A 23727-nucleotide genomic window follows, 5' to 3' on the forward strand; every position below is an offset into this window, starting at 1 on the left:
ACTGAACCTTATGAAATGATCAAAAAGCTCATAATTATGATCTCTTAGTGAATTTGTTGGAAACTTTTTTTCCAATAAAAACCTAAAGTACTTTCATTATCATCCCTGAGGAATTGTAATTCCATTTCCCATACATCTGTTCCATAATGGGAAGCACCCCCTCCCATGCTCTTCAGACTGCAGAGGAAGTAGGACAGCATGGATAAAGTCATTCCAAGCCCTGCTGCTGGCCTCCTATATGTACGGAGGAAGCGAGACCTTGAACTTGTCTCTGACAGGCAGGTAGGCAGGCGCAGCCAGGCCAGCAGTCTGGGCAGTCAGTCGTGTTCAGAGTAGCATGAATATAGGACATCACCATGGCAAAAAAAGAGAGAGAGAGAGAGCGGAAATGTAGAGAATTAAGACGGGAAGTCCATCTTTCATCGAGTCGCTCAAGCTTGACCAATAATGCTCACATTGAGCAGGAGAGGGATGGAAAGGCTCTAACAATTTGACAAACCTGGTCGCGCCTGTGGTTGTATGTCTCATGTTTGTTAGTTTCTTGCAGGATGTAAGTGTCATTTTGTAAAGGTCATCTTGTTGGATAACAAGCAATCAAGATGTGATTGAAAAAGAAAAGAAGAATGTTTCAGGGTTTCTTCTTTGATTTTCTCTAGCATGCAATCAGCAATTGTTGTCACGCAGTCAAAGAAGAAGTGTTATATCTAACTAAAGGTCATAAAAGTCTCACTCTGATCCAATGATGATCACAAAGTTGTGTACAAAGATACAGTATGCACTTAAGGTTGGTTTGTTGGTGATAATATATAGCATCTGCTTTACCAATTTTAGTCCACTAGAACTTATTTTCCAATCGCAGAGAATTCCAGAACTTGCCACAACATTGATGATTCTGGAGCTTTCAAAATGGCAGAATATCCCTCTACACATTGATCAAAGCTCTCGAGCCTTCATATCTTTGCTTGAAGATTGCTATTGTTGTCCACACCCTAATTGACTTCCTGATAATTAAAAACAGTTACACTTCCAATGAAGGAATGATCTCGTTGATCTATCAAGTTATTTGATTTATTTAATCTTGACCTTTATGGGAGTGTGAAAAACAACAATTACACCTCCAATAAAGAAATCATCTTGTTGATTTATCACATTATTCTTTTTGACCTTTATTGTAGTACAAATTCATCTACGGTAGGTGAAACATCTCAAAAATTATGATCACGGACAATGCTAATCTTAATTCAAGTATTCATGGCGATGGAGCTCAGACTGAGGTATTTGCCTCATGTAGGATACCATTGAATAAAGAATATCTGAAATTTGGTGATTAAATTGATGCCTTGGGGAATTTCCAGACAAACATGAGTGCACTTGTAATTGATCAAATTATACTCTCAATAAATACAAATGTTATTTTCAATGGCAATAAATTTCTTTCCACTTAGGTACAACTTATTAGCTGTAGAAAAGTGCAAGACAATTTAGACACTTCTCTAAAGAGTAGAAAGCAATTTCCATCATTTTTTGTGACACTCCAGGGTTGTAGACTCGCTAAACAAATAAGAGAAAACCTTGATCAAAGTACACCTGACATGCGTACTGCTACATCATTTCATACCTGACTTCCTTGTTTAATTAGCATTTTATCTATTTTCTCTCGGAGGTTTTGATGACGGGGTGTCAAAGTCATTACACTATACTGCAATCTACTCCGATGTGAATTCCATGCACAATTCGGCTTCTTTCAGCATTCTCCGCATCATCTTGTCACAATCTCAAGATATTCCCTCCTCCTCTTCTATTTTTTCCTAGATTGGGAGGAAGGAGGGGGGGGGGGGGGTGCTGAGCTAGATTATCTCGTATACATCATGCATTTTGATGCAAGAATGATGGCAGCACTTTTTTCATCAAGGCACTCTTATTGTCTGCTTGCCATATCAAATATGAGCTACATGACTTTTCTCTTCCTCGTCTAACAAATACATATATTCTTAAAAGTGGGTATATGTCTTTGATCTATATATGGCTATGTACTTTGATCTTTGTCATATGGTTGAGGTCTGGTTCGTTGCAAATGCAAAATGTGTTATTACCCTGCTTTCTGTATCAACATTCTTGCTGTATAGTTCATTGCTTGCAACTCCTGAAATATAACAGAAAAATGAGGATGAGGAGCATATGATAAATCTTTCGGGCAATATTGGCATTTTGTATCGACTCCACTGGATAGTGACTATTCCAATACAAAAGAAAATTTAAAGTAAGAAGTAAAACTCTAAGTTTGGTAACAATCTTAAGATGGAAAGAAAAGTTCACAAATTAAACATCATGTCAATTTCATCTCCTACGTATGTCTCCTTCTACTGGCTTGGTTCTTCCCATTTCAGTTCCTGCTTTCCTTGCTTTATTTTATGCTATCTGTCACTTAATCTTTACTATCTCTCCCTTTTTCAATCTCACCATTTCCCCCCTATCCCGCTCTGTTTGCCCCTCTCCTTAGGCCTTCTCTTCTGACTCGATGAGTGTTTATTCAAATCTCCTCTGGTCCTTAATCCCAAAGTGCACTTTTTTTTTTACTTCTTCTCTATTTCACCCTTGAGGCCTTTAACACATCCAAACCTCGGCTCCTTCTGCATATCTTCTGCATCACATCATATGACGTATATAGGCCTACACATATGATACGCTACACAGAAGAGACACCGTCTCCCTATTTTTCTTTACATTGGATGATTTCTCACTATTTTTTAATTTTGGGGATGGGTCAGTGTCAAGAAAAAGAACATTGACATTGAGATGGAAGTGTGCAGTTTCTTTTTTAATAGGCAGAAGGAGGAAAAGCAAGAAGAATAGAAGCTGGGTCAGGGAGGATGTCAAGACACCTGGTCAGTTATGATTCAAATATAACATCCTCAATGAAAATGGGTTTATGAGAATATAATTATGGAATTATTTATCCCTGCTAGGTCTGTGGAAGTTGTAGCCTTGTGCATGATAGTCTTCTAGAAGAACAACAAATTGTCATTTATAACCTGGGCTTAAAACAGAGCAAGGTCTTTATCTTTTCAAGAACTGTGGCACAAGGTAATTTGTGACAAAGCATTTCCTCATTTCTGCATTAATCATGAGATAAAAATCCTTGGTCATATATTAGCCATATGTTTTTGAAGAAGAGTTTTAAAAGAAAAATATTGCAAGTTTGGTATAAATGCTTGAAATTCACATTATTTTATTGCTTTCAAATCTTTAAAAAGACTTTATTTGAAAAATTCAACTCCATGATTATATCCTTTAATTTGACATGGAACAGCTATTTGAAATGGAAGAACTACATGTATTTCTAATTAAATGCATCTTAGAAGGGCTATGAACTTCCTGCGTTCTTGTAGTATCACTTGCAGCATATATTAGATTTCCCTACCTAATCACTGAGTAATTTAAGATTCAAGACCTTGAAAGTTGGGTCAAGTTCCATCACTAATTCATTTGGTTTTCATTAAAAACTAATCTTGCTCTTCCTATCGCCGAACATATTATAACCTGCATTTACGTATTCCAAGTACTTTTGTATCGTTACATAAATTATTTTGAATTTATTATCTTTCTGCCCTCTTTTAGTTTGTTTAGTTTTTTGTTTTTTCTGTCTCCTTAACCTTCATGCTTTTCTATTGTATTTTTTTCCTGTGTTGTTTTGGTTTCTCTTCTCTTACATCTCCCCCCCCCCCTTTCTCTCTCTCTCTCTCTCTCTCCTTGTTTCATCCTTCTCCTCTTGCTCCCCTCTCTCTCTCTCGCTCTTGCCCTGATGCTATCATCTTCTCGCCGTGTTCCATTCTAAGATTCCTATTTTGGGTGGACGCAATCCCCGCTGATCAGAGAAGTAAATATTGTATCGAATATTGCAAACAGGTGAAAGTTGTAATACTCATGGCTCTCATCTCCCCGGAATCGTATCGCTTCTGTGTTTACGCAGCCCTAGCCTGCCGATCCCCCGCTCTGATTGACGCTAGGCCCCTACCCAGTGCATCGCCACACGTTTCCTTCCTCGTGTGTATTCCGATTGCTTGATTCCAGTGCAAATATCAAAGATCATGAAGTGATATAAAAGTTTGAACTAGGCAAGCACTGCCCAAGCAAAGGGTTAATTAGTCTGTCATTCACTGGCGACAGTGGGTAAATATATGGGTCTTGATTAAAGAAAAAGACTGGGGTCATGAGGTCAATACAGTGGCAACATTTCAGTGAATTATATCCAGAATGTTGCTTCAGACAGCTTGACAGCTGCATGTATGTAGAAAATAAACCTTATATCTGAATCGTTGGTGTATTTGGTGCTTTAAATCCTAACATTACCTCTGTCAGTAATGTGTTCTGTTGTAACCAAAGTCCATTCTTACCATTGTGTAGTGAATAGCAGTGAAACAGTAGGCAAGAGCATAGAGATATCCAACTCTGGGAAGCTTCAGGATGGTTTTGAAATTCTGATAAAAATGTTTTGATGGTCAATAGATTTCATTTTCCAATGGCAAATCCAAAATGACATCCTGTAAACAACAATGTATTTTTAACTGTGGTGAGTTGTCGGATTTCAGGAACTATTGGATGTCTATGCTACAGTCTGTCCACATCAGCAGTAGATAGGTCTGTCTGATGCAGCATTTATTTTTTGTTTTTAGAATACCTGTTCAAACTAGTTCAGCATGAAGGAGAAATGGTATATACAGATCATGATATATGTTATGTAACCTGTTCATTCATTCATTCATTTGGAATGATAGAATTCAGTCAACAGAAGGTTAATAGATAGTTAATCCTTATGCCTTTTCCCTGGGTTTGTCTTTTTTTTTCTCTCTCCCTCTTACCCACTCTCTCTCTTTCTTTCTCTTTCTCTCTCACTCTCACTCTCATTTTCAGTCTCTTTATCTATCTCTCCCCCCCCCCTTCTCTCTCTCTCTCTCTCTCTCTCTCTCTCTCTCTCTCTCTCTCTCTCTCTCTCTCTCTCTCTCTCTCCTCCCCCTCTATCTTTCTATGTTTGTCTCTCGGGTCTTTCTCTCTCCCCTCTCCATCCCCACCCCTCACTATGTATTGCTACCACATTTGTTCGTCTCTCCCCACTATCACTCTCTTTCATCCACCTACACTGTTTATTACTAATTTACTATGCTCTTATTTAGTAGCTGGGTTTAGTAGCTGGAGGTTAAATGGCCAATCTCACCATTCATCAATCTTTAGAATGGGGGTAAAAGCTTTATATCCATGGAGCCTGGATATTTGTAGCGTGCTAATTTCCCCGATACTAACACGTCCTAATTGTGAGAAAATTAAAGAGCGCTGTTGGGATACAGCTAGCACAACACTTTACAGTCAATGGAAGGGTAAAATGTGTTAGTACATGCTGTGCCCGAGAACTGAGATAATGAGAAGGAGAAATTTGCACTACAAAAACAACTCAAATGTATCTTTGAAAAAGTAACCGCAGAGAAAGCGTGAACCTTATTAGCAAGGATAATGGGTTTGAAGTCTTTTAAGTATACATACCCCAAAAAGGATCTTGATTGATTTTTCTGATTATTTTTGTCACTTCAAGTCCAAGGTGCATAAATCTAGAACCTGATAAACTTAAATTTATTGATAAAAATATCTCATGATTTGATGAAAAAGCAAGCATTAATGTTGTCTTTAAACAGCATGTAATTTTTGCGATCTCCTCACTTTAGAAAAAAAATTTTTTAGAAAGATTTAAATATTGGTATTTTGGTAATATTAAGAATAAGAGAACAGAAAATATCACAAATCAGCTGATCTAAGTAGAAAGGGGCTTTCTTAGTGATTTCCCTTTCAATCACACTCAACATTTGTATGAAGAGATGAAATCGGATTTTGACCAGCCTAAGATAACATTGTGAAATCCTTAAGACTAGTTGGGATAGAAGATGATCATTCGTAGAAAGAGTATTGTGTTCTTCCCCCCAGTCAAACAGGAAACGTGACCCAAACAAGGATGCTAAACAATCCTCTTCAAGAGAGCATGTTTGTGGGTCTGAGATGAACTCTTGTTTCACAAGTTAGCTTTCCTCAGTGAATTCAAAAATCGATTGTCTTGGTGAATGTCTTGGATTGGGGGGAAGTCAATACAACATGGAAACGGTGGCAAAAGTCAAGGGTATTGTTTTTCAGTGGGGCGGTCGATTGTCAGCTCATTTGCATAGATGAGAGACAAAGATTTAGGGAGTTTTGGTGTTCTGTTTCCGTGGGGATACCCTGGCATGTACACTGGCTTGAAATCGTACACACTGTCTTGAAGATTAGCAGGCGTATCAATGGTATGAATGGCAGTGCCTTAGTAGGATACTGATGTAGAATGTGTCGGGACTAATCCTCAGATAACAACAATTCATCTGTACAGTTTGGATATTTCCTCTTATTCCTAGTGGTTGCCGGGAGGAGATTATGCCTTATTTAGAGTTACTTTAAATTATGTTTGCTTATTTTATTCTGATGGGTTCAAAACATCTCCCAGTGAAAATTAATCTCTATAAATGTATCAATGGCATCTTCCTTCTTTTCTTCAATTGATTAACAATGTGATTGATGCAACATGTATTTTCCTCACCCCATGGGCTTAATATCTTGAGCATAGTATTCAACAGCATAAGCGTAATGAATGAAATTGATTTCTTGGGGTTATGATTATAAATCCTAGAAATGTTAACCAGTGCATGACAACCCTAACAGTATTCATACAACGTTTGAAAAAAACAAGGAGAATCATTGAAACGGATAATGAGTACAAAGTCTACGTCCGGCCCGGTAAATGTCATGTACGCATTCATGCATTTTAATGATTTCACCGAAAGACGAAGGAGAATGTAATTTTTGTCTTTCATGAATTTCAAATATTTACGGCCTTATGCAGCAGTAATGGTTATCGGCATTTTTTAGCCCAGATGTGCCGACACAACCAGCTCGTTCCACCAAAAGATGCTAATTTCCGCAGCCATGTGTGTGATTTCATTTGATTCGCTACATTGGAAGTGCAAGCAATTAGGCAAGAGGACAAAAAGGGCACATCAAGCTCAAGGCAAGAGATGAAAAGGAAGAGGACCCAATTCAGGTGGGACTTGTCGGGTAAGGTGTTAGCAAGCGCTTGGCAATATGGACATAACGCAATCAGGCGAATTCAGTGGTCACGTGATGTGATTACCATTGAAGGGAAACGGCGAAGTATTTGAAAAAGAAAAGGCGAGGCGCTGACCCGATTGCTAATCAAATTACTTGCAGCTGACCACTTTACTGGGACAGTCTTTTCCCTTCTTTGACTAGTTAGCGACTAAGGAGTAGTCTTTTTCCCAAGTGCTGTACTTTCTTTTTAATCCTTTCCCTTTTCTCTCTCCTTCCTAACTCCTATCCAAAGTCTCTGTATGAAACCTAGACTACCAGTCTTGTGTGAACATACTGATCATCACTGGCATGAAAATTCAGAATCACTCCTTTTCGTTACATATACTTTTAATATTGAGTTTAGACAACTTGTTCAAGGCGTTGAGTTTTGGCCATTTGGAAGATATTGTCACATTTCCTTTTAGACTAATTGCTTTTACGGATTCTCTGGAGAAATTCAAAAAAGATTTGGTGATTTTTTTTTCTTCAGTTGTATCGGCCATTCTCTGCATATAATTGTGATTATACATTGAATTCACCATAGACCACAGAGATATGCTTGGTGTGTATAGCAACACGTCAACTGTCAGTTTGTTTCAGCTAGTTGATGCATTGCAGTAATGACCCATATTGTGCATTGGAGGCCGATCAATTGCCATGTTACATCAGTGAGGGCTCGATGAGTACTGCAATGTCAATCAAAGAGAAAATATGTCATCTAGCTCATCAGCAACTCGTTCATTTTCCACAAAGAAAGCAGATTTATCCATCCATTTCAAATTGTTTTTCAATCCTGGATATATGTGGTCATAAGTCTAGCTTTGATAGATGAATCTTCCATATGTTTAATCTGAAAGGTGTACCGTTCTAGAATCCTTGATTGCTCAAGTAACCGTCACCCAAACCAAACCCTAATCACCGATTCAACCTTTGCGTGCCAAGTCAGCAGATTGTCATATCTTAATTTCTTCCAATCGTCTGCTATTTCATCTGTTTGTACCTGTCAAATCTGTCTTCCTCTCTCCTTTTCTCTTTGACTGAGGTATGGGAAAAGCATATCGTGTTTTTTTTTCCTTCTTCACTCAAGTGGGGCTCAATTATTTTACTTTTTTTTTGTTCGTTCAATTTTCCCAAATAGCCAAGTGATCGTCTGCAGCAAGGTGTAAGCGACACCGCCAAGCATTTGAAAAGTTTGATCCGGCATTCAGCACTCGATGCGAAATTGGTCCCTGTGCGTGGGTTATGTGGCAGCACAGCGTGATTTGTTTTCAGCTTTGTAGAGTGGATGGGACGGTCTCGAGAGACTCCCAACCTAAAATGAGTATCGTCTCTCGTGATCAATAACCCTAGCATGCTGCACGCACGCGACGACCGACCGGCGTAAATTACGCCAATGTGCCACACTGATTGGCCAAAATAGAGGAAGCGTTTTGGGAGGTTTCACATGAACCAACAAATTATTGGTGATTATGAATTTTTGCGGTAAGAATGCCTTCCTGGGCGTCTCATGGTTGGGGGAAATGAGCCCGGTATCATGTGGTCCTCTATGGTTTCACCTATATTAGATCAAAATGGGAAATTTCTAGGATTCTAGAAATTTAGGATGTGACTGAGAGAGCAGTGACATGAATCAATGACAGAAAGAGGTAGACTGAACATGATGCACCAATCAATTTAGTGGGTAGGTGAGAAATGAAGAAGGTCAAATTGAAAACATTAATGCCTGAAGTCAGAGAAAATGAAATCTAGAAAAGCATGTTTTTAACAGTAATGTTATACTGTGTTATATGTCCTCATCTGCCAGGTACTTTTCTTTTCTTTAAAATGTTCTCAAACTTTTTTTAATTTTGCTCATGCACCGCTTTGATGCCATCATTCTTGAAATAAGAACCCTTCAAGAGACCTCTTTCCAATCAAGGTGCTTGCTTCAAGCTTCTGATTTACAAGCTACTATTCACTAGCAATATATTGACCTATAAACTGGATGGTGATTTGTGCTCTTCCTCCTCACGTGTCATCTTAGACCGCAAATCAGCAAAAAATCCTTAAGCAGCTGGATATAATCTGGATTGTTCAACAAGATGTTGATTGCGACTATCCTTTTTTTTTTTCTCCTCTTTTTTTATACCCCGCTTCTTTTTCCCCCGATTAACGTGTAAATGTAAGGTATCCATGTTACACAGGTGTACATACTAGGTCAGGATAATAGGGTTGGATCCTGTTTTCTAAAGGTTTGGTTTCTGAGATTTATTTTCCTCTCCTCCCACCCCTCTGCTCCCGTTGAGATCTAGGCATGAAAGTTGAAACTGGGCAGGCAGAGGATCAATCGAAAACAACCACTAGCCCAGAGCCAAAAAGACATCTAGGAAATTGCATCTGTGGGGCCTGCGAGGCGAAGCGTATGATGTTCTAGAAGGAGTTTGAAAAAGGGAAGGAGAAGTCGCAAGAAAAGAGGGCTGGAGGGGGAGGGAGGGAGAGAGAGAGATGAAGACTGGTATTGACTATTGGAATGTCCATAGCATTTTATCACCATGCCTATCGCTCTTTGCAAATCAATTGCAGACATGCAGCAGGGGTCAGAGTGGTAAATTGGCCCGAGGGATATAGAGCACACCTAGGATAGAGGAATGTATAATTACTGATCAAGAAAAAGAAAAGGCTCAGAATTAGGACACAGAGGAAAAAAATAATCATTTCCTATCAATTCATTCAGGGTTTCATCCGCCATCTCTATCTGTTTCCTGCAGACCAGGTTTAGTAAATCGTGGGGCTCCCACTTGGCTGTATCGGATGTTTATAAGAGCTCTCCTAGATGGAGCTGGTTAAAAATTCATTTTAACGATTGCAAGCCCCCAGAAGGAAATGAAGTTCCCCTCATTGAAGAGGGGGAGGAGCAGGGGGAGGGCATTCATTCCGAAGCTCTGCTCAAATTGGCCGTGAGCTACGTATTCCTCGATCCGTCAATAACGTTTCATGTCGATTACAAGTTGTAGGATGGCGGCGCTATCTTGTTTTCTTCTCTGATTCTGTCCCACCGCCTGCCCAAGGGGTTTGACCTTTTCCCAGACGATGCGACATGCCGGCGCGTGTGGAGCGCACACAGACAGCCCTCGGTCGCAGGTGTGAACACATATAGTTACCTAGATATCTAACTAGGCGTTAAAAAAATAAACAAACTACAAGCTTTTTGCGCCTTGAGAAATGATGAAAGTACGTGTGGCATTTTGTTTTCCAAATTGAGTTTTCTGACGATGCTATAAATGTAATGTCTATCAAAAGTCCTCAGATGTTGGATTGTATTAACCCTATCTTGTATATTTTATTTTTGTCTTAAATTGCAGATTGATCTCAACAGCATAGCATATGATGATGGAAGGTTAAAAGAAGGAGATCAAATTCTACAGGTATGAAGTTGATCCTTACTTACACTGCTGTAATAAAAACGATGATTAGAAGAAGAAAACAACTTTTTTAAATGACTTAAAACTATAGTATTAATATAAAAATTAATATATTTTACAAGAATGGGTACAGAGATAGATTATAAGATAAAAGTACAAAATATATATCAAATTGTGTAACTGCTATGATTGCTAGAAGTAAAACATCATAATTGATTTATTTCATTATCTATCTTTTTACAGATTAATGGTGAAGATGTAATAAACAAGGATCAAGCGTTATCACTTTTCCTTCTTCAGACTCCATGTACTTCACTATTAGTTTGCAGACCACAACTTAGGGTAAGCTTATTATTTCCATATTTTGTTTGTAAAGAGTTGAAAGATGGTAAACTTGTGTAAGAGTAGAAGAGTTAACTCTCTTCTGGCTCTCGATCTACAGACAATTTCCTCTCTTTAGAATGTTGTTATTATGATTATTCATGTTCTGTCAAAATGTTGGTGATTGAAAGAGTGGTAAATGAACGTATTGCTGGAATATTGTGTCAACTACTTGTTGTTGGGTGTAGTCATATCTGAATGAGTGACTGAATGAGATTGAAACAAAGATACAATGAAGGAGTAATGAAGAGATAATGAATTGGATTAATCGTGAGACTGATAGATCAAGTCAAGATTAGCGATGCAGCTGTATGTATGCGGTCAAATATAATCATATCTTTCAGGTATTCTGTGACTTGCCCCTTTTGAAATTGATCCTCCACAAACGCAAGGTCAACCGTCCACATTTCTCTATAAATAGAACCATTCTCTTCTTTGAAAATAATGATTCTAACCTCGGGCAGAGATCTGTTTTGAAAAAAACTATCAATACCTTTATTGCTGACTTTCTGGCATTGATTTTTGAGTCTGGAATGACCTGATGGGTTTTGAGAAGAGATAATCCTCGAGTGTTCTCCCTTATGACTGGTAAGATATGTCCTTCAGGAAGATCTATAAGCTCGTACCGAAAGTCAATTTTCGTATTAAATTCATTGTACAGAATAAAAGCATTAAAAGCTCTTAGCATATTACCTCGTGCGATATATTCTGTCTGGCAGTGGTTTCAACTCGACAGTTCTAAAGGAATACCATCAAAGTCCATTTTGATGTATTTTTCATATTAAATATCAAGAAACCCATTCCGTGCTCTATATCCTTCTGTCACATGTATAAAATAGAAGAACGATTCTTTAGATACGAGAGGGTGAAGAAATTGAAGGAGAAGCAGGAGACAGAGAGAGAGACAGAGAGAGAGGGAGGGAGATGGAAGGAGATGGAAGAGAGAGAAGGAGCAGAGGGATAGAGAGGATGGAAGGAAATAGCTTTTATTTGATTATCCAATTTTAGAAGAAGACGCGAGAACAAAATTGAGTCATTTGTAGATTTTTTGAGAATGGCCTGGTGAAACCTTATCTTGCTAATGTGTAAATGGATTTGCAGGTATCTTGAGAAGAGGGAGCTCTGATGTCTGCTGCAAAACAGGGGCTTGCTTTCTTCCTAGTTTTTATCAGTAACTCTATTTTTCCTCCATTTATTCCACAATTTTTCTCCTATCAGCCTCCCCCAGTGCACTATGTTATCTTTCCCTCTCTACCTCTCATTCTTCCATTTCTTCCATATCTTCTATTTGTTTTATCTGAGCATATTCTTAATGTCCTTCTCTAAATGCCATCCCCTTTTAGATGATATTCAATTTCTTCATGTATCTTTTTTTCACCCTTTCATAGTTTCCTCTGTTCATTTCTTTCCTACTCTATATCCTGTACATTCTTCAAGATATGAACTGGTTATAACTTTTGCTTTTTAATGATATCTTTCTTGCATTGTTAGCTTTTGAAACATAGCTTGCAGTCTTAAAAGTTTTGCACTTGCTCTCTCTTTATGAATGCTCATCGGATTCAACTCTCCTCTTACCGCATCGATTCTTCACATCTCCAAGATGTCCCTGTATTCCTCTCTTCTTATCGCTAGGAAACCTGAGTCTTTGTCATGTAACAATAATGGATCCGTAATCAAATTTACCTCACAACATGGGCTATCGCAGAGCAATTCATGCTATTTTAGGGCAAAAAATAATCAAATCTAAGCCTCCTCATGCGGAATCAATAGCATTTACAAGTATGTGGGTGTATCATGTTTTGGTTTATAGCATCATGAAAAACTTCCACTTGACTACACCTGAGATGTGACCTGCCACAATTTGTGATCCTTATTTGATAAAGATGGAAAAAGTTGATGTTATAACTATCTGATGATGCGTATTGCAGTGAGACATGATAGCAGGTATAAAAGAAGAGGGGCAAAGTTCAGGATGTTGTATAAGAAATAATTTAGCACTATATCCATGTCATAATAAATTATGTAAGAACAGAAGTCGTGGAAGAGACTGTTCAGTGTTCTGTCATTGTGGTAATTGTTCACTTAATAGTAATAGGTATAACCTTACCTAGATGCTTATAGAAGAAAACTTTGTTTAGAAAGGACTCTAGTAAAATAACAACCTCTTCTGATGTTTTAAGATATGAAGTGTAGCAAATACCACTTTATGTAATCAAAACTTTAAATTTTAAGAAATCAAAAGAAACATTGAAACCATGTTTGGTAATAAAGATGTTTCATTTATCAACATTCATACCAACATTTAATGTACTTGCTTTCCAACAATATAATTTTGATCATGTTATTAAGGTTTAAACCTCAAGCATATACGACAAAGAAACAAAATTTCCATCGAGTTTGTTTAACGAATCCATAGCATTTAGTAAAGGTATAGTGCTACTGGTAGAGTTCACCCATTATGAGATGGCACAAAGCATGGCTTTCTACCTACGCAGGTTACAAATAGAAGTACACACAAATGGGCAAGTCATCACCACTGCTGTGAAGCTAATGTAATAAGTGGTAATGGTCACAGCAAGTAGGTCAATTATGACATGTCTTCTGGCAAAATATTTGGTTGTCAGCTTGCTTTTGGTGGAATTTCCAATAACTTGTGGAGAGGCGGGGATCCATGTACTCGCTGTGTATCTTAACTCTTTGAATGCCGAGCCTGAGATAAGTTGAGCTGATAGACTGTTGCAAATGCAGGTTATATCAAAGTCAAGTTTTATGCACTCACTTCATTCAGATGCAGTTTCTTTATGGGTAAATTCCTGTGATTTTCCTATGATATAGAATTATACAATTCATTAAATTCCTCAATTTTATGCTCTTCATTCTGAAAGATATCTGTATCTTTTTTATAATTGTAGCCCAGGGCCTTTAATTTCTCATTCTGATCACAGGTTAAATGGTAGGACATAATGGGATGCTGATTTCCAATGTATTATCTTCATTGGAATAGCCAAAGTATGCTTTGCTTATAGTTCTATCATGAGAAATTTTGAAGCCAAACTGTTCAGGGGAATTTGAACATACACATATCCTTAGGAATTTGGAGCTAAAATATGTTTAGTTAATGTCCTTACATGGGTCTATCCTGAGCTGAGGTATATTTTGAAGCTGAAGTATGCTCAGTTAATGTTCACAGAAGAGTTTTCCTGAAGAATTTAGAAGTCAAAATAATTGTTTTCTGTTTATTTTCTCACACACATCTTTCCTGAGGAAGCGTGAAGCAAAAATATGTTCAGTGAATATTCGGAATGGCAGACTTCATGAGACCAGTAAACCCTAGAATGTCTCTGTTTGTCTTCATAGCGTTCGTTTGGTTAACTCAATGTGCCAGAATTCCTTCTCTCTGTAGACTAATGTTTGGACAAGAATCTGAGCTGGTTACCCTTGACATTAGACCACCCATGAAAACAAACTATGTTCTGACCATTTGTAACCCCAAGGGGTACGCTTTTCTTACCCCACCCTTACCCGTATTCCCTTCATCATTCCATGTATGCATGTTTTGTCATCTCCAATTGCTCTGAAATGTATTTCAAATAGGAAAAATGTATACATTGAGTTGCCAATGAGGACATTACTTCATTGCTAATTCCTCTGAAACAAATGGAAGAAAAAGGAATTTATTCACAGAAATATATCTCTCATTAAAAAAATATGAGAATGCTATTTTAGGTGGGAGGGGGTGGGTTTACAGGTGAGAATAGTGACTCTTTTGAAGAAGGAAGGCTCTATTTGCTTGTATAAAATATCAAAGTTCTAAACCAAGAAGGGGAAGTTTGTTTGTATTTTTGGTTTTTAAAGTAATATAAGCCTAAATGTCTTTGACAAAAATTTCAATTACCGGTAGCAATGTCATTTTAAGAACCAGAATGTCCTTCTCCCATCTTAGTGTTGTGATCTGAAATGTAAAATATTTACAATATATTCCAGTGGCTTTCTCTCTTCTCTCTCTCAATATTTGCCCCTGCCTGGAGAAACTATTGGCTGAACGGGGCTACTTGTTTGACATGGGACCACCCGGGATTACAATGTCCTGCCTGTACACACGTCATAGGGGGTAAGGGTGACCTCATAGGGGCGACCTCCTAGGGGCAGGGGTGTCCCCATAGGGGTAGGGGTCTCCCCCAAAGTACAGGGTTACATTTTTGTTTGTCCTTGCTAATAGATTTGGTAATGTTCAAGAGTAATGTGTACATTAATGCTTTATCTTTATACTATTATGGAGGATTGAAGTGTCCACTTAAGTACAGGGTTATATTCTTGTTTGTCCTTGCTAACATAGTAATAGGTCCATGCTAATAGGTAAATGTTGTGCATAGAATAGTTTATGTAGACTAAACATGGACATTTCAAGGAGGAGGCTATTTCACGCAGGAAAGGTAATAATCCTCAGGCAAGGAGAGAGTAATCTTAAAGAAAATGTTCCTTGATACAAATAGTTTTCATCAAGAAATAATAAATGTATTTGGTTTTATTCAAGACAAGTAAAGATATTCATATACCCGGTAATTTATGTCTGATATTGAATTCAAAGGAATTGATGAATTGTTTTTGACAAGTATAGCTTTAGGTAGATGTTGACAAGATTTGCAACTGAAGCATATTTGGGAGACATAAGGAAAGGACATTGACTTGCAGGAGAAGGTAAAGGTTTATTACTTACAAAATGATGGTTCTTTTTTTAAAACTTTGACCGACCGTCAAGCCTTAGTAATTTCACACACACACACGTTAGATGGGTGTTTGCATCTTTCTCTGTATGTTCTTTTCCTTTCCTCACTTTCTATGTCTTTTAGTGTATTATGTTGCCAGGTAATTACTGCCTGCAGCTCTTGCTTATTGCATTTTCTTTTCTTTATCTCTACTTTAAATTAAAGCCCATTCGCTTTTCTTGGCTTCTCTTTCTCTTTTGAATTATTCCCCTCTGTCTCTCTCCCCCTTTCTGCCTCTCTGCTATGTCAAGAAATTTGATAAAGATATGAGTCGTGAGCGTGTGACTGATTTACGAGGTGAAAATATGAGGTGATGGTAAGAGGGATTTAAGGATGCAACATGCATTTAGGGAGGCATTAGAAAGCAAATAAAGCTTGACATGGAGTAGACATAGGGAGAGGGGGTGATACTTTTGGGTAGCATTCTAAGCCTTGAGACAAACATGAATAAATGATTCAGATTCAATGTTGACTTTACATTGAACTCCCTTGGTGACCCTAGGCTCTCAATTTAAACTTCATTACCAGCTTACGATATGGCGTCAGTCATAGATTTAAGGTATTGGAACACGTTGAAATATTCAAGGCAATGAATAGTTGATGCGCTTTTTTTATTTTTTTTATTTCATTATAATGTATGGACTATTTTAACCATGAATAATATATCATTTAATGAGTTAAAGCATTATAATTTATTTCATAAGTGAGAAAACAGGGATTTTCTACAGCCCATCACAGCTTTTTTCTTTGCTCCTTCTCAAGAAGGTCCTTGTCATTTGTATTGCACTTGATATATGGTGTTTGAAGAAAAGATATCCATTGCTGTACCATAGTGAGTTATGCATTCCCAAAGTAAGATGCCAACATGAATCAGGGTATAGATTTGTAAGCATCCATAGGACAAGACAAATATATTTACCCTAAAGCAAATGCTTCCAGAAAGCCTTAAGATGAATGGGAGAGGGTGAGGAGGAGGAGAGAAGATATATACTAAGAGAAAGAGAGAATGATGGATCAAATGGGATGCGGTAAGCAGCTAATACAAATAACCAATCAGGATTAAATGAATGACCTAGTTCCTTTGAATTCTGCCTCCATTCTTTCATCAAAGGTGCATTTTGGCGGCACCCTGGCAATTAGGCAGATCATTGGCTCTTTGACACGCATCTGTCACCCAGCTGCACGTCTCGCCAATTACCCCCTAAGTCTTCGCTCTCATTTTGTTTAAATGCCGAATCTTTATTTGTTTAGAACATACCATCACTTACAGTGTTCTGTCTCCAACTGTTAATCTCTCTTTTTCTGTAGCTCTCTTTTCTTCACTTTCTTCCTATCTTTGTTGGCTTATTTCAAAGTTTTCTCCTCTCTTGGTTACCTTATCCCTTCCCATTCTTTCATTTTTTAGATCCCTTTGCATTGGTTCTTTCATGATATAATGTTATTCGTAAAAAATGCAATGCTATTCATGAAGAATATGGAGAAAATAATCCGGAGCCTGATGCTAAGATGTAGGTAAGAGGCTACAATAATATTTCATGTATTGACTAATATGTGAATACTGCAGCTTAGGTTTGATAATGGATTATTGATTTCAATGCACTCTAAGTTGTACAGAGTCTTACAGAATGTCAACATCTACCATAGATAATTGTTCAGCTGGGTTTATAATACTTCTTCTAAAACTTGAATTTGCAAGTTCTTTGTAATTCTCCTTTCCCTTTCCTCATCTGTTGTGTAGGAGTATGTAGTCAAAGGAGGACTAAAGTACATAGTCGGACTTAAATATTCTTTCTGCGGATTTTCAAACTGTGCACTTTGCACGTTTGTAAAGACACTTGGGCATGTGCTGGTTTTCTTCTTTGTGTTGGAAAGCACTTGAACCGGGCATGATTCAGGCTGGTTCATTGATCATATTCTGAAGGGTAACGTGAACATCCATTTACAGAAAATATTTAGTAGTGTGAGTAGTGCAAATCGATCAAACTCTTCACCGTTTTCTCAGGTAGACCTTGTTCATATATATAACAGGATCAATCTCACACACCATCAGCAGCATGTAACGCACTCCAAGAAGCCCCCACCTCTTTTATGCTTGATTGATTGGGTAAGACTTTCAAGTCAATCTTTGTGTTTTTGACATGAGATAATTCCTACTTGTAGAAATAGTCTGAACCAGCCCATGTAGGTGAATCCATATAGATCTTGCAGTTTGGTCATGTACATGTATGTGACAAGTGTTTGATCTGTCACTCTCTTTCAAATTCCATGGTGTACTTTACCCAACCCTACTTGCTCTCTCTCTCTCTCTCTCTCTCTCTCTCTCTCTCTCTCACTCTCCCTCCCTCTCTCGATCCCTCCCCCTTTCTTTCTCACCTTGATATTTTTTTTTCTCTCCCCTCTCTCTCGCCCCCCCCTCTCTCTCTCTCTCTCTCTCTCTCTCTCTCTCTCTCTCTCTCTCTCTCTCTCTCTTCTATCTCTTCTATCTCTCTCCTTATGTATCTATCTTACTCATTCTGTTCCTTGTATTTCTCTCTTGAAACATCCTCCTCTCTCTTTCTCTCCTACCTATGCCATGGTTGGGAATATCTCCAGCAATTAACCATGGGCAATGGTGATGGCCTGATGGGGGTATGATTCAGATCTTTAATCAGTCCTGAAGAATGGCAAACATCTTCTGGTGGTTGGTATTCAGAGTCTTTGATTCCAAACGGTTTCATCAATTAGGGGAATGCAATTTGGCTGAAATGCATCGCACTTGTGCGTGCCCCTCACGTCTTCTTCATTCATCATAGAATCTTACACTTTGGGAAGATTTGTCCTCTTGCCTGAGACCTTTCAGACATTCATTCACCTTCCTTTTACTTGCCATGACTTGGTTAGAGACGCTACTCTGAATCATCAGGACTAGCACTATCTCTGTACCCCATTGCATTCTGGAATCAGGTGGTCTTTGTATTAAACCTATGGAAATTAAAGAATTCTGTAGTCAACTGGTAAATCTTGTCTCTTTCAGAGGGTATGAACCCACAGGAGTGCACAAATTGCTAACTAAAGCAAATTTTACCTATTGCTCTGATTGGTCGAAAATTCACAAGTAATTCACATATCTGGTTAGTGTCAGATTATGGTCAGATGAAACTGAAACAACTTTAAATATTGCAAGTATGTGATTTATGGTAGCATTTATTATCTGGCAGTGAGAATGATGCCGCATAACCCAAAGCCTAATTTGTTTTGACATTTGTAGTGCGTGCATCTCTTTCAATACCGCCCCAAACTTATAACGCAATGCGATCTATAGAGGTGCAACATGAAAATGCCAGATGACCTTTCAGATAAAGCAGCAGTGGCATGAATTCATTTGAGCCTATGTTTGGATGTTTAACCTTCCCCAAACACACTGAGTTAGTTATACTCTTCCTACCATTGCAGTTAGAGATTGAAAGAAGACAGATGAAATTACTTTCATCCTAGAAACACTCTTCTTTTCTCACCGCTCCCAGTATGTCCTCATACCAGGCAAACTTCAAAACTCAAGATTACAGGCCCATTCCCATTAGACCAACATTCTGTGTCCTCGTATATCAAGCGTTGCATGGGACTTCATGACCAAGGGCTAGTGGGCAACTCTTCTTAATGCTCTATGGAGCAATGTCCATCTGGAAGGGGTGCTTCAGAGAGGTTGTGAGGTATACCTGGCTGGAATTATCACGACGTGTCTGATTGGAAGCTGTGGGAATAGGACCTCAAAATATAACACATGGTGATTTGTCTGTGATTACGCCAGGGCTCTCTGTTTGCACGGCCGCGCAAATAGAAAAGGGAAACGTGAGATGGCTGACGATGGAGATTCGTTGAACGAGCAGCGCTCTCCCTCAAGATTACTGCAAATAACAAATAACTGAGCTGCAGGAAGAGATGGAATGGACATGAGGCTGAGAGTAAGGGGAAGGGAGAGTAAGAGGAAGGAGGGGGTAGGCAAAGTGGATTTCGATAATGTGAGGAAAAGAAACTTTTATTGAATATCTATGACATCTAATGTAGACAGGAATGTATAGCTGTTTTTTCATAACAGAAAGTCACTCCATAACTGTACCCTGACGTTATATGTACTTGAAGACAGTTGTGTCAGTCTTGAGGTATGTTAAGAAAAAGTGAAAGAACTTTGCTCTCTTTAGCCCACCTGTACCTCTTTCATGCTTGAATTAACAGGTATCAATTGTATTTTGAAATATCCCATAATTCCCCAGCTCCCTTCCCACAAGCCAGTTTGATAGCCTTCGATGATAACCCTTGTCGGTATGTCACCAGGTTCCTCTTGATCTTCACCCTGTGTTTCGATGATAAACATCATCTTAATTCATCCTTCACTCACCGCATCCCATCAAACAACCCTTTGTCCTCGTAAAAAATATCATAAGTAACCATTCATAAAAGCCACTTTGTTTTCATGTTATCCCTCCCTGCCATGTCCCTACAAAATAATGATAATTATAAATGGAAATGTTTTAGTAAATATCACGAAATTCCTCTTTGTTATTATGTTCTTAAATTAAGATTAACAAAATTATTATGCCATGATGAATACTTCTCTACCACAAGCCTTCAAAGAAGACTGATGCTTGAAAAACATTTAAGGGGATTTCCACTAAATATGATTTCAGTAGATTCTTCTTCCCAGTGTACAGCTGTATAGTTGTTACATCTTGAAGGTAGTATCCTTCATTTTGTCCTGTAATAAACTGATTACTTCACCATACACCTGACAGATGTGAAGAGGATGGAACATAAAAGTTGAGGGAGAAATGAGTTTGCAAAGACAAGGAAACACAGTAGGTTGTCTTTCTTGAAAGTAGTTTGGTGGTACGCTTGTAGAGATAGGCTGCTACATGTCCCATTCGAGCAAGGCCATTTTGTCTGACATCTTTATAGAGACCTTAGTTTCACATCTTTATAACTCCAATAAATTTAGCAAATTAGTTTTTTTATCAATCACTTCATTCCTTTAAAAAACAAACAAGATGAAAGCATGCAAAAACATAAAACATCGTTAAAGACTAGGATACAACCTGAAAAAAACAAACAACATAAAGCTTGGTCACTCCATGACAGATTTGGATAGATGATAATTTTTACCTTGTTATTCAAAATAATATTTCATTCATATTTTTCAGTAGAAAGAGAGGAAGGAGATGAACGATTTTGATTGACAATCAATCAATGGTCTGAACAAGTTCATTGGTTTCTATCTTTCATCCACCAGTCTTCCTCTCCTATTTTCCATCTTACAAGGAAGCTTTTCTAATTTCAAGTATATTCCTTTCAATGTGTAGTTCTCTTTCTTGTAGTTCCTCGGAGCTATCTATATATACCATGATCCCTATATGGTAAACCACTGATCTGGTAAAGCCCCACACTTGACTGGTGCAAATCCCTAAAGTCCGGTACCTAAAGTGCATCTGACACTTGTTTGTGCCCTTACCCTGCCCCTCTAGTCTACTTCCTAGCTAGACAGCCAACATTAATATTATATCACCATATTGAGGTCTATGGTGGAGACAACCAACCGCTGAAAAGCTGGCTATATTGTACTTTATAGATTCCGTCCATCCTTGTTTCTTTTCTTCTCCATTTCCTAGTTCTCGTCTTACCTCCACTTTTTTCTCTTTTTTCCTTTTATGTCTTCCTATGTTTTACTTTGTTTTTGTTTTTCCTTGTACACGATGTAGCTTTTTTTTTCTCTCTCTCTCTTTCTTTTCTGTTCATTTGTTGTTTGTTCTTCTTACAATCGTCCTGATATTTCAACTCTGAAATTTCAGACACTGCACTCTAGAGCGAGGGAATTTTTTTTTCTACATTTTTTTTACACAGATGATGGAAATTACGTGAAATCTTTTGATGGAAGTGTCTAAAAATATTTCAGAAAATGGGTGAACCCTAAAATAGAGTTCATGGTCATTTTTTGTTGTTGGAAAAATATGGTAACCCCATCAGAAAATTGTTTACTTGTGTCCCAAATCTATGTGAAGTATGATTTATCCACCTGTAGGTGTGAAGTGTGTTTTGATGGTGTGTCACTTGTAAATCAATACGGACATCTGGCTTTACTAACAGATTTACAGAGCTTTCTTCTTTCAAATCTCTTCTATTTTCTCTATGTATATTCTCTCTCTCTCTCTCTCTCTCTCTCTCTCTCTCTCTCTTCTCTCGCTCTCTGTGCAATATTGGCACAAGATGGCAGCATATATTTCTGCAAGCTATGAAATGGTCAAGGAAAATTATTGAAGAGATATGTATCACTGATGTTTATCTGCAGCTAATTTATTTTGGTCACCTCTAGCCATACTAGAATGATTCCTATCTCTTGTTGTCTTCCTCTCTCTTTCTTTTTAATTCCCCTTTTCTCTTGTATCCTCCTGCTCATTTACCGTTTTGCCTGCCACTTTTTTAAAGTAGATGATGTTTGATATCGGTAGAAGCAATATTTGTGTCCCAAATACATCTCATGCATTCATTACATTTTTTGAATTAGTTGATCTAATTCTATCTTAATTTCCCCCATCTCATCCATTAGAACTTTATGCTGGAGGATGAGATATGATAAGGGATAAGAATGATGATAGCCTTGTTTCACTTTCATGTGTCGGCAAATGACAAAGCAAAAACGCTGCAAGCTCGTTGCATAATTTATATCTATAATTCGGTCGTAATTGCACTAATCACATCGCTTAAAATATACCGAAACAAAAAGTGGAGTTTCAGAATTTATGGATCGGTAGAGGAGGATAGATTGATGCTTGTAATTGGCCGGCAGAGTTTCTTAAAGTCGAGGAAACCTTTTGGAAGTAGGATGATTGGTAGCAGGAATCATCGAATGTGAGTCTGCTAGCTGCCCGAGGTCATGGATGGTAGAGAAGAGGGCAATGTTCCCTTCATTCCACTCTACCCCACCCCCAGGTTTATGGTCGTTAATGTCATCGGTGTCATTCCATAGATGTACCATTACATGATGGATCAGGTTGAATTTATTTACCTTTAAACGAGACATGATAGTTAGTTTTTATTCCTTCTATATCTTTAGGAATTGTCAGTGGGTTGTCATGTTGGAATAAGGCATACTTGGTCATTCTCGTTCTATAGAAATATCTATTTTTGGAAAATGGAGATGGAGATGTCTTTGCTCCCCTCCCCCAAGTCCCCTCCCCCTCCCTTCCCCTCAACATGCACAGTGAATATTTGCCTCTATGTAGGTAACAAAGTCCCCAGGAGGTTTGTTTGAAGTATTTTGGTTCATTCTCTGGTTCTAAGAGTCCCCTGTTCCCATGGCGTGATATTGCTTGTCTGCATGTGACTGAACATTGTATTTTGCACTTTTAGTCGAGTCATGTGATTTACACTTCCATAGCTATGAAATACGGTTATCCACCCAAAAACGAAAAAGTTGGCGATTCCTTCATATTACCGGTATATATTCTTTCTTATTTATGTATTCATGCAAATTAAAAAAAATTGAGTCCCTTCCCTTTAGTTTGTGGCCTAAAGTCTTCCAATATCATCCAAATATATTGTATGGATATCTTATTTCGCATCATTCCAGTCAAAAAGTATAAAGTACCGGTAGTGTCCTTCTGAAGGCAGTGAGAACAAGCCTTGATGAGAAACACACCTATATGGTCGTCACTGTTTCTCTTCCTCCATGCTTCTGACAGCATGTGTTTGTTTGGACCAAGCATCAACCTCAATCTGTGTCAGCTATGCTATGTTAGGCAAGAGCATGAACCTTAACACTTGCCATCATCTATTAAGATACTTTCCAATGTGAAGCGCCTGTGGTGGTGGCGGCGGTAACGATAAATGGGTCAAGAAATAAAACTCGGTTGGGTTGAATTCCAGCGGCTTAGCTACTCTGATACTAAGAATACACATGGTTCATTCATAATGTTCAAATAGTGTATTGTTTTGTTGTCAAATGACTGTAAACAAATTATATCAAGTTTATTATGGATTATTTTATCTTTGGG

General features: G+C 38.0%; 1 protein-coding gene across 1 annotated transcript in view; it reads left to right on the top strand.

Moving 5' to 3' along the window:
- LOC575474 (E3 ubiquitin-protein ligase PDZRN3) overlaps positions 1–23727 on the top strand; it is a 64444-nt gene that overhangs the window by 21164 nt on the left and 19553 nt on the right. Inside the window, exons 5-6 of the mRNA XM_030983359.1 lie at positions 10500–10562; positions 10803–10901. Of these exons, the coding sequence (XP_030839219.1) occupies positions 10500–10562; positions 10803–10901 (162 nt within the window). The remainder of the gene's footprint in view (positions 1–10499; positions 10563–10802; positions 10902–23727) is intronic.

The sequence above is a fragment of the Strongylocentrotus purpuratus genome, unplaced genomic scaffold (genome assembly GCF_000002235.5).
Source record: "Strongylocentrotus purpuratus isolate Spur 01 unplaced genomic scaffold, Spur_5.0 spur5_contig_829, whole genome shotgun sequence".
NCBI classification, from domain to species: Eukaryota; Metazoa; Echinodermata; class Echinoidea; order Camarodonta; family Strongylocentrotidae; genus Strongylocentrotus; species Strongylocentrotus purpuratus.